The following is an 11,486-nucleotide window of genomic DNA, read 5'->3' on the forward strand; positions in this document are numbered from 1 at the left end:
TAACATGAATAGCTTGCATTGAGAGGTTGAAAGTTAGTGGCATGATATAACTATTAGTGGAAGATGATGTGGATGTCTTACATGTTGAGATAACTTGAGATGACGTGGATAGCTTGCATTAATAGGTTGGAAGTTAGTGGCATGATATGACTATTAGTGGAAGATGATGTGGATGTCTTGCATGGTGAGATAGAACTTGAGATGACATAGATAGCTTGTATTAAAAGGTTGGAAGTTAGTGGCATGACATGACTATTGATGTAAAATAATGTGGATGTCTTACATGTTAAGATACAACACATGTAGTGAGGATTAGCTTTATAAAAGATATAAATATGACAAAAACTCGTGCTACCTAAGGGTTCGTTTCGACATGGACACCAACATTATGTCATGAACGTCCAGACAAATGATCCGCGAAACCAGCAACTACACGCGACCTAAAATTAAGAATTTCGCTCAGTTATTATATTGCTGCTGCTTCCCTTTCCACAACCCGGCACGGTACGAGTACGATCGAGCAAAGCCATGGTCAACTGCGTGGCGCTGCTCCGCGAGGCCTCCCCATGGGGCCTGCTCGGCGGGGTGGCAGCGGCACTGGTCCTGTGGTGGGCGGTGCAGGTGCTGGAGTACGCCTGGTGGGCTCCCCGGCGAATGGAGCGGGCCCTCAGGGCGCAGGGCCTGAGGGGCACCCAGTACCGCTTCCTGTGGGGCGACCTCAAGGAGGAGAGCCGGCTAACGGCGGCGGCCCTGGCCAGGCCCGTGCACACGGACCGGCCCCACGACGTCTTCCCGCGTGTTTCCCCTCTCCTTCACCGTGCCGTCAAGGAGCATGGTATGCATTTTAAACTGCAATCCGATCATTCTGTTGAAGTTACCAAAACTGTGTCAAGCTGCTGAAACAAACAAACTGAAAAGTGCAGGTAAACTCTCGTTCACGTGGTTCGGGACGATCCCAAGAATTATGATCACAGATCCTCAGCTGGCCCGGGAAGTTATGTCGAACAAAGATGGCAACTTCTTGAAAACAAAGATAATCACTCGTGTCGCGAAGCTTCTATTTGGTGGGGTTGCGATTCTTGACGCCGAAAAATGGGTCAAGCATAGGAGGATTCTGAATCCGGCCTTTCATGCAGAGAAGCTCAAGGTTTTTTTTCTTCTTCACTGAAATACCTTGGGGGCAATCTTTGATTTGCGATGTTTAGTTTGACACCATTGCACTGATGACAATTTCCAAACGTAAGTTTAGTAAGAGACGCTAATGCTGTTGGTTTGCTATGTCATATATGCCTTGTTATTAATACTGCTAGAGAAAAAGGATGGTCGATTGATCTAGTTATTTGCAGAAACAGCTTGTATTTGTGCTAGCTGCCTGCCTGGTATTATATTAACTGTAAGTAAAGTTTTGTGATTGATTTGCAAACATTGCTGCTTGATTTGAAGTTGATTCAGTAGATCACAAAATATGACTTGGGTTTATGGAAACTAATAAGTGGCCTACTCCTTAGCACTGATAAAGCCTTAGTGCTTTTTAACACAAATGTTGTGGTGCTACTAAACACTAAGCAACGTCCTAATACAAGTAAGAAGGATTAAGGAAGATCGATTTATTTATTTCCCTGAGTTAGGTTTCTGGGAAAATTTTAATTATCTTAGAAATGGATGCAGGGGATGTTGCCGGCGTTCTCTGCAGCTTGCAGCGATCTAATTTGCAGATGGGAGAACTTAGTTGCTGATTCTGTCGGAACAAAAGAGCTGGACGTATGGTCTGAATTCCAAAATTTGTCAGGGGATGGCATATCAAGAGCTGTTTTCGGTGTTAGCTACCAAGAAGGCGGACGAATTTTCAGACTTCAAGCTGAACAAGTTGTTCGCGTTACCAATGCTTTCAAGACAAATCACATCCCAGGATTCTCGTATATAACTCTACTACTCCATAATGCTTATTACTATCTCACATTTATCCTGTAGACGTTTCTAGTAATCCTTAGATCTCACATTTACCTTTCTCGACAGTCTTTTACCGACAGAAAACAACATAAGGATGAAGGCTATCGATAGGGAGATCAAGACGATCCTAAGGGGAATAATAGAGAAGAGACATGAGGCCATGAAGAACGGTGAACCCACCAAAGATGACTTGCTCGGCATTCTGTTAGAGTCAAACATGAATTACACAGATTCAGATGGAAAATCCAGCAGGGGAATTACCCTAGAAGAAGTGATCGAAGAATGCAAGTTGTTCTACTTTGCAGGAACGGAGACTACCGCGGTCCTGCTGACATGGACAATACTAGCCTTAAGCATGCATCCGGAGTGGCAAGATCAAGCCAGGGATGAAGTTTTGGAAGTCTTTGGGCAAAACAGTCCAGATTTCAGTGGTGTTAGTCGTCTAAAAGTTGTAAGTGTTAGTGCGACAATCTTATCTAAGCATTATTTTTTGTTGTTTGATTGATCTTGTACTTTTGCAACAGGTGACGATGGTGCTGTATGAGGTGCTACGTCTTTATCCTCCGGGGTTGTTTATTAACCGTCGGACGCACAAGCAGACAGAGCTTGGAGGCGTCACGTACCCACCGGATGTCATGGTTGTGGTGCCCATCATGTTCATCCACCGGGACCCTGCCCTCTGGGGGGATGACGCCGGCGAGTTCAACCCGAGGAGGTTCGCCGAGGGCGTGTCCAAGGCGTGCAGCGACCCGGGCGCCTTCATCCCCTTCAGCTGGGGACCACGCATCTGCATCGGCCAGAACTTCGCGCTGCTGGAGGCAAAGTTGGCCATCAGCAAGATCTTGCAGCGCTTCGCGTTTCAGCTCTCTCCGGCATACGTTCACGCGCCCTACAACGTCCTCACGCTTCACCCGCAGCATGGCGTTCTGGTTAGGCTGCGCCGTCTCTGAACGAAGACCATCTTTTTGGTACCTCTTTATAAAGGAAGTGCATTTTGTACAATGCAGGTGTCAGGTGACAGACTCGTATCTTGTGTAAAGAAGCGTCATCTGTGATTTACTAGACTCAGCACTCAATAACTTTTTCCCCTCTTTGCAAATTTCGTATTTGATAATTAGGGATCACCACTACATATCCGCCCATTACCACCGGTTTTTAACTGGACATCACTGTTGGACTTGAAATCGATAGTGGGCACGTGGTTGTGGTAGCAACCACTATCACTGATGCACGAATCCAAAACCGTACCAGCAGTCATAAACATGTATAAGTGTCGGCTCTATGCTAAAACCGGTAGCATTACTGTGTTAGATCGAGATATCTTCACTACTTGTTCAAGCAGCTATCATCAGTTGACTACCTTCATAGACAAAAGCCGTGTGAATTTTGAGTGGATGCATTTTAAGAAAATGCAAACACATGGTGGATATGTGCCCACGTGAGTTGATGATGTGTGATTGTCAAGGGTGAGGGAGCTTTGGTTTAGTCTCTGAGACTAACCATTGCGTGAATTGGTATTGTGCAACATGTTTCTTGTCCTATGACGTGTAGGTGTCGAGCATTGAGACGGTCGATGACAATGGAGAAGGTCAAGCGAGTTCGTGCTGATGGACTGAGAGTGGTAAAGGATGGATGTGGAGGCTTGGACCGAGGGCCGGAGGACAGACTGTGGGTGGCTGACACAGTTGGGGACATCGACGAGCAAGTGTACATATGGAGATGATGTAGACGGTGTTCACCAAGTCAAGACGCTGGTTGACAAGTCAGCGGGAGCACGAGGACTTGATGATCAATGGTCAAGGACAAGTGGTGACACACGTCGAGATTATGGAGGAAGCGTAGCGGACACACGACTCCATCTGGGTTTGGCGGTTTCGGCCTTAAAACCGTGGGTGGTAGGTTTGCCGGGTTTAGGCCTCGAAACTTAGGGAGGATCTCGGAGCGGCACATTAGAGAGCTTTCGTCGAGGCGAAGCATCTTTGTGAAGGGATCGTGGTCGTCCGGTGTTCAGAAATCAACTTGGACCATTTTGCCCCTGGGTTTAAGTGGTTCGGGGAAATTTCTAAGGGCAATCTTAGAATTTATAATAGGCTCTATAAATAAGAATTGTGGCTTCCCCGAGACAACACTTCTCCCTTCTAGTCATTTGGTTTAGGCTAGTGAGAGCATTCAATGTCTAGAAAGTCAGATGTAGAGAGGGGTGACTGCGTTCAACGACTGATTTTCATCTGTAAGTGGGAGGATGAAGAGAGGAGGCTAGACCTTGTCGATGTAAACTTATTTTCCTGAGTATTCAATCAAGTTGACATGGTTTTGTGAATCAATCTGTCCTTTTGTATTTTCGATCCCTAGTTTTTGTGATTTAGGTGGTCACATTGAGCCTTTCTTGTGTTTTCTTGATTCTGAGTTCTTGTGATTGTTTAGGGTTGTTCTAAACATGCCATGACCTCTGAGAAACATCTCTAGACATTGGATTTGCCAGATTCCTCGCGACACAAAGATTTGGAATTTGGAGGAAAGTTGAGAAAACCACAAGTGCAAAGATGGATTTTATATCTACGTTGATTCTGAGGGTTCCAAGGGTTGATATTTTGGGAAAAGTTTATAAACATCATTAGAATCATATTAAAACATTTGAGCTTAATTGAACTTCATTTGCTTGAATTTTTCCCTTTTGGAGTTTGGTTTTGGATGCTGAAAACATCAAAGTAGGTTAGGCCAGGTTCAAAATAGACCTGACCGGATTTCAAAGTAGGCCTAGCAAGGTTCAAAAGTAGGCCTAGTGAGTTTCCCAGGTTTGTTTTCCCGTTTCTTGCCTCCCAACTTCCTTCTTTGCTTCGTTGCTTTCGTTTGTATTCTGCTGTGATCGTTGACTGTTTGTAAGTCCATCTTCCTTCTTTGCTTCGTTGCTTTCATTTGTATTCTGCTGTGATCGTTGAGTGTTTGTAAGTCCATCCAGTCGCCCCAGTTGGCTTGTATGAACTCGATTTGGAGATTTTGGAGCTTTTGAGAGCTTCGGGGTTGTTTTGGGATAGAGACCAAGTTTCTCTCGCTTGGTGAAGAACTTTTGAATTGGCTCCCATTCACCACCCTCTGGTCGCCTGTTCAGTCCTTCAAAAAATAAACCTAATCACTTGACTACCTTTAAAGGACGGAGCAAGCAACTAGAGGGGGGTAAATGGAGTCAATTAAAATTCGTCAAAATGAGAACTTGGTCTATGTCGGGAACTTCCCAAAAATTCCTCTCTTTTAACAAAATCGAATCCTCGTAGTCATGACAAGGTTATAGGACTTGGAAAAGTGATAGGAAGCTCAAACAATCAAGCGGAAGCAAGAGCAAATCAAGGAAACACCTCAAAAACCCAAGAAAATGAAATTTGAGCTCAATTGTACTTTGTTTGATCAAGTTTTGACCTTTTCTTCTTTGGTTCAATCTGCTGAAAGCAGTCAGTGCATAACTTCGCGTTCTCCTTCTCTAGGATGTTTTGAAGGTGTCCACTAAATATCACTCCAAAAGATCAAAGCTTGGACAACAGCTCGAAAAACATGCTCTCGAATCGGGGTTTTCGCGGTTTTCTTGAAATGGAGAACGGGGGTGCTTGTGGCAAATCTGTTGGAGGCAAAGCCTAGACATGTTACAAGACCTCATAGCACCTAAGAAGTGTTTAAGACAAGTCCTAAAAACTCAGTTCAATCAACTAATTCTAAAGAAAACACTAAAAATAGAGAGATTAGGAAAGTTTTGGGGATTGGAACCAAGAGCTTTAAAGTTGGACTTCAAGAGATGATTTGGATATGTTCCAAGGTTCTCAATGACTCCCAAAAACATGCCAAAAGGTCTGCCAAACAAGCAACACGAATTTTTTTCCAAAAATGACCACGAAAATCATCAAAAAGAAGAAAACCGGAGGAGGGAAAGAGGGAACTCGAGATTTCAGCCAACACCTTGATTACAAAAGCGAGGAAATCTTCTTTACAAGATCAGGTCTAGCCTCCTCCCTTCATCCTCCATCTAGAGACAGAAACCTAGAGCAAGAAGTGTTCACCCTCTCTACTTCTAATCTTCTCTAAACATGAAATGCTTTGCTAGCCTAAGGAAATGACTTGGGGTGGAAATAGCTGTCTTGGGCAGCCACTTTACTTATTTATAAGGCTATTATACATTTCAAGACTACATCTAGGTATTTGCCTTGAACCACTTAGCCACTGGGCATAATGGTCCAAAATGAATTCTGAGCATCGGACGGCCACGAGCCCTTCATGAAGACACTTTGGCTTGATGTAAACTCTCCAATGACGCCACATGCCACCCCGAGATACTTCCCCAGGTTTTGAGGCCCAAACTCAGCAAACCTGCCGCCCACGGTTTTGAGATCTAAATCGCCAAACCCCACTTGGAGTCATGTGGCCGCTACGCCTTCTCCACGATGTCGACGCGTGTCCCACTCATCCTCGACGCTCCATCACCAAGTGCTCCCACCCTCGCCTTGACTTGGTCCGACCATCTTCTTCCTCGCATACGTCCACAAGTGCTAGCCGTACACAGTCCATCCTCCGGGCCTTAGTCCCTCGGTCCAAGCCTCCATGTCCTTCCTTCACCGCTCCCAGTCCATCACGCACAGACTCGCTTGACCTTCTCCATTGTCGTCGACCGTCTCACACTCAACACCTGCACATCACAAGACAAGTGACATGTTGCACATACACAACTCACGCCATGATTAGTCTCAACACACTAAACCGAGCTCTGATCATATATTGACAATCACTCATCACACATACACATAGACACATATCCGCCATGCGTTCACAACCTTCGTAGACAAAAAAAATTAGCACCTCATGATACATCCCAAGGTTTTGCAATTTATGTGCTACCGGAATAGACAAGTTTGGTCTGCTTATTTTAAACTTGGCGCGTACATGCATGGACATTTCAAGCACCCCTCGTCTTTTTTGTCATTGTCATGCCCCCTCAACATGGTTCATCCGCCAATTCAACTTTAACGTAACACTATTCTTGAATTGTATCTTTTTTAGGATGGAGGGACCATAGTAGAGTGCATCCTAGGCACTAAGGGCCTATTTGGTTCATGCCCAAACTTGTCATGCCAAACTTTTGGTAAACCGTGGCAGCCACATAAAGTATGGCAAGCAAAAATAAATTCATAATTGTGACAAAGCTTGGCAAGAAAACGAGTCTATGACATATAGGATAGGGTGCTAAGAAAGTGTGACGTACCATAGTTGTAGCACAAAAACAAATACACACCTTAAAAAACTGTGGCACGCCTGACTTGCGGCATGACAAGTGGTGGTCAATAAATCCTAAATCAATCATGCGTCTACATAAATCCTATAGCAATCATGCATCTACATAAATACTATCCTCTCTGTCCATAAAAGGATGCAATTCACACTTCTCGAGGAGTTAAACGATTTAAATATTAACCATAGATAGATATAAAAATGTAGAAGATACTCTCTTTTTCAAAATAAATAACTTTCTAAGGCTTAATTTTTTTAAAAAAAACATTCTATACAAATATGAAATAATTCTTTTAATATGGAAGTTAATTATGGGTGCATGCAAGCAATAACTACCAATCCAAGAGATATCCTCTAGAAAAAGAAAAGTGCCTCTTTTGTTAGTGTCTTTAATCTGTCTGAATATGTTTAAGAACTTATTTATTATGGGATGAAGGAGTACCATTAATAATTATAAAATACATTTTTTTGTAGTAAATATAGTGACATAAATGTTATAGTATTCACTATAAATTTGTTTAAAGTTAAACTAGTTTAACTCGTATAATTATATTTTCTGTGGGCAGAGAGAGTAGCCAGAGTCTGATTGGATTGAATGTAATGTAGCCATCGTTGTGGACAAGGAGTCATGTGCATGTGTCAACACTCAACAGTCAGCCTGCCTGTGACTGTGGGTTGCATGTCAGCATATTCATGTGCCACACCACACAGCTCGCAGGCAAATCACTACATGCCAAAACCGGAGAGGCAAGATAACCGGAAGGCCAACAGGGGGTAGTGTCGGTCGCTCGTCGCAATCACGGACGACAATATCTGTATCTGTCGTTGCCACCGCTTGCGTACACTCATGTCCGTCCTGGTTCAATCCCTCTGTGAAAAGTAAGGAACACGTTCACTCACTGCTTCGCTATCGCTGTTAGTTCCACACAAGAGAGGAACGGCGAGCTAGGAGCTAGAGCTAGCCATGGACGGAGATGGCGCGGGGGTGCTCCGGGAGGTCTCGCCGTGGAGCGTGCTAGGCGGGGCGGCGGCCGTGCTGCTCCTGTGGTTGGCGGCGCAGGTGCTGGAGTGGGCCTGGTGGGTGCCCCGGCGCATGGACCGTGCCCTAAGGGCGCAGGGCCTGAGGGGCACCCGGTACCGCCTCCTCTGGGGAGACCTCAGGGAGGACCAGCGTCTCATCGCGGCGGCCAAAACTACGCCCGTCTCCGTGGACCGACCACATGACATCCTCCCTCGCGTCGCGCCTCTCCTTCACCACGCCATCCAGGAGCACGGTACGAACCTTCCTGGATGTCTGTTTCGTCTCGCCGTATCTGCATGTCTGTTTCGTCAATTTCGACATGGAAAATGCAGGCAAGCTCTCGTTCACATGGTTCGGGCCGACCCCAAGAGTTGTAATCACCGACCCTGAGCTTGCCCGGGAAGTGTTGACAAATAAGTGTGGCGACTTCGTGAAATCGATGCTCTCTCCTCTCTCAAAGGTGCTGGTTGCTGGGCTCGTGGTCCTTGACGGTGAAAAATGGGCCAAACATCGGAGGATTCTTAATCCGGCCTTCCACGCGGAGAAGCTAAAGGTACTTATTATACTGTTTAGACAAATCAACCTCGATTCAAATTTTATATGTGATGCATAACAGAATTGTTTTCAGTTTTCGAATGCAAAGTCAAATGCGAATCATAAATTTTCTTACCTCTCGTGTCCTTTCTCCATCCCAAATAAGAGCTATCCTAAGTGAAATTATTTTCAATTTAATTAAATTTATAGAAAATATCACCAGTATTATTTATGACATCATATTAGTATCATTAGATACACTACGAAATATGTTTTCATGATCTACTTATTTGATGTTATTCTTCACTATAAAGTTGGTCAAACTCGAGATAGTTTGACTTCGGGTTATTTTTAGTATTTGATCTATTTTGAGACGGAAGTAGTATTGCGAGATGGGTTCATTTAATATAATCACTTACTTCTAGCTCTTTGTATAAAAGTCAAACGGAGACAAGAATAAATTAGTGTAGCCACTCTCAATCTTAGTTTTTTTGGCAGGATGGAGAAAAATCTTCCTCTAACAACTCCTTTTGCTAACTTCCAATCTATCTGTGCTTAAAACATAGGCATCCAATGTATAGATACCCGGACAACCACTACTCCCTATTGGGGAGGGTTTTTTTCTTCTTCGACACTTGTCATCGCCCCGACCAAGGCGGGGTCACAGGAATTTAATCTCCCTGGAAGTAGAACAGACAATAAAGATTTTGTTTTGTTGGTTGTGTGTGTGAATTAGGGTGCCAGGGATGGCCGACAATGGTAGGCAATGAATGCTGGACCTAGAAGATTAACTGGAATTTGATCTTTGACTGATATTTTCAGATCTAAGAATACTAGAGGTAGACCAACAATGGAGATTCTGTTTTCAAAGGTTCTAGGTGTAAGTTAAAACCATTGGAGACATGGAACGTATAAGCTCTTTGGTTGTTTTGTTGTTTACCCGTCTAAATTTATTCTCTTTAATATAATCAACCGCTCTTCTGCCTGATTCGTTTAAGAAAACAGATAAGCTTCTTGTTTTTTTCTACTTGAAATACTTTTTGATTTGTCAAGCCTTTTTTAGAAACTGTTGGAGATGTTCTTAGCTCTTAAAAGCACAAGTTAGCACTTAAACAAGGTTGAATTAAGCTTCTTACAAAGAAAAATAGAAAAAAAAATTGGGCCTGCTAACTCCTCACTTGGAAATGGCTGTAGGGAATGCTGCCAGCATTCTTGGCATGTTCCAGCGAACTGGTTGACAGATGGGAGAAACAGATTTCTGCTTCTGTTGAACCCACCGAGCTGGATGTGTGGCCAGAGTTCCAAAATCTATCAGGAGACGTAATTTCAAGAGCTGCATTCGGTGTTAGCTATGAAGAAGGGAGAAGAATTTTCCTACTTCAGGCCGAGCAAGCTGAACGCCTTGTTCAATCTTTCAGGATAAATTACATCCCTGGCTTCTCGTACGGTTCCAAATGCTATAACTCTACTACTACCCAATTGTGTACCATTGTTTTATCAAAAAAAAGTTTCTTGTTTTACAAAAGAAAACAATATCCATTTTTAAATTAAGTAGCTGATGATGTACTATGTATATACTACTCTTCAGTCTCTTGCCGACAGAAAACAACAGGAGGATGAATGCAGTCGATAGGGAGGTCAAGACGATCCTGAGGGGCATAATAGAGAAGAGACAGAAGGCTCTTAAGAATGGTGAAGCAACCAAGGACGACCTGCTGGGATTGCTACTGGAGTCGAACATGAATTACAGTGACTCGGATGGCAAATCCAGCAAGGGGATTACCGTGGAAGAGGTGATCGGCGAGTGCAAGGTGTTCTACTTCGCAGGTATGGAGACTACCGGTGTGCTGCTCACATGGACAATGGTCCTTCTCAGCATGCACCCGGAGTGGCAGGATCGTGCCAGGGAGGAAGTTCTGCAAGTCTTTGGTCAAAACAAGCCGGATTTCAATGGCGTGTCACGCCTAAAACTTGTGAGTCGATCCCAGTGCACAGTCCTGTCGTCATCACTTGTTAACATGATTGGTTTCGGTTATGCCATTCTTGTGTATTCTTGGTAACATGACAGGTGACCATGGTGCTGTACGAGGTGCTACGTCTGTACCCTCCGGTGGTGGCCATGAACCGCCGGACACACCAGCCGACGAAGCTGGGAGGCGTCACGTACCCGGCGGGAGTCATGCTCACGACGCCCGTGATGTTCCTCCACCGGGACCCTGCCCTGTGGGGGTCCGACGCCGGCGAGTTCAACCCGGGGAGGTTCGCCGACGGCGTGTCCAAGGCGTGCAGCGACCCGGGCGCCTTCGTCCCCTTCAGCTGGGGGCCGCGCGTCTGCATCGGCCAGAACTTCGCGCTCGTGGAGGCCAAGCTGGCGCTCAGCATGATCCTGCAGCGCTTCGCGTTCGAGCTGTCGCCGGCGTACGTGCACGCGCCCTACAAAGTCCTCACGCTGCACCCGCAGCACGGCGTTCCGGTCAGGCTGCGCAGGCTATGAATACCATCAGTGCTTCCCAAGCAAGGACCGTGGTCACTGGCCACACCTCTTGTACTTGCCATTAAGCACGCAATTTCTCCATTCAATATATACCCACAGACTCTGTTCATTCATTTCAAAGCTACAAACATCATGTAAAATCTCAAACTCTATACATACTAGAGCATGCAAAAGCTAGCACCACGTATATGTATATAGATAGATGTTGCCACTCAATGA

General features: G+C 44.9%; 1 protein-coding gene and 1 pseudogene across 1 annotated transcript; both read left to right on the forward strand.

The window, feature by feature from the left end:
- Positions 1-393: 393 nt before the first annotated feature.
- Positions 394-3,014, forward strand: LOC136458538 (cytochrome P450 CYP72A616-like; annotated as a pseudogene).
- A 5,073-nt stretch (positions 3,015-8,087) lies between these two features.
- LOC136456261 (cytochrome P450 CYP72A616-like) lies at positions 8,088-11,483 on the forward strand. Its single transcript, XM_066456065.1, has 5 exons — positions 8,088-8,492; positions 8,572-8,792; positions 9,968-10,215; positions 10,362-10,746; positions 10,842-11,483. The coding sequence occupies exons 1-5, from the start codon at positions 8,183-8,185 to the stop codon at positions 11,265-11,267; spliced, it is 1,590 nt and encodes a 529-aa protein (XP_066312162.1). The 5' UTR covers positions 8,088-8,182; the 3' UTR covers positions 11,268-11,483.
- The last annotated feature ends 3 nt before the right edge of the window (positions 11,484-11,486 follow it).

This window comes from Miscanthus floridulus, chromosome 6 (genome assembly GCF_019320115.1).
Source record: "Miscanthus floridulus cultivar M001 chromosome 6, ASM1932011v1, whole genome shotgun sequence".
NCBI classification, from domain to species: domain Eukaryota; kingdom Viridiplantae; phylum Streptophyta; class Magnoliopsida; order Poales; family Poaceae; genus Miscanthus; species Miscanthus floridulus.

What these genes read in the sequence shown, in the direction of transcription:
- LOC136456261 (XM_066456065.1), top strand. Translation starts at nt 8,183, where the DNA reads ATGGACGGAGATGGCGCGGGGGTGCTCCGGGAGGTCTCGCCGTGGAGC. An exon ending in CCACGCCATCCAGGAGCACG is followed by an intron (nt 8,493 to 8,571) that starts GTACGAACCTTC and finishes TGGAAAATGCAG; the next exon opens with GCAAGCTCTCGTTCACATGG. An exon ending in GCGTGTCACGCCTAAAACTT is followed by an intron (nt 10,747 to 10,841) that starts GTGAGTCGATCC and finishes GTAACATGACAG; the next exon opens with GTGACCATGGTGCTGTACGA.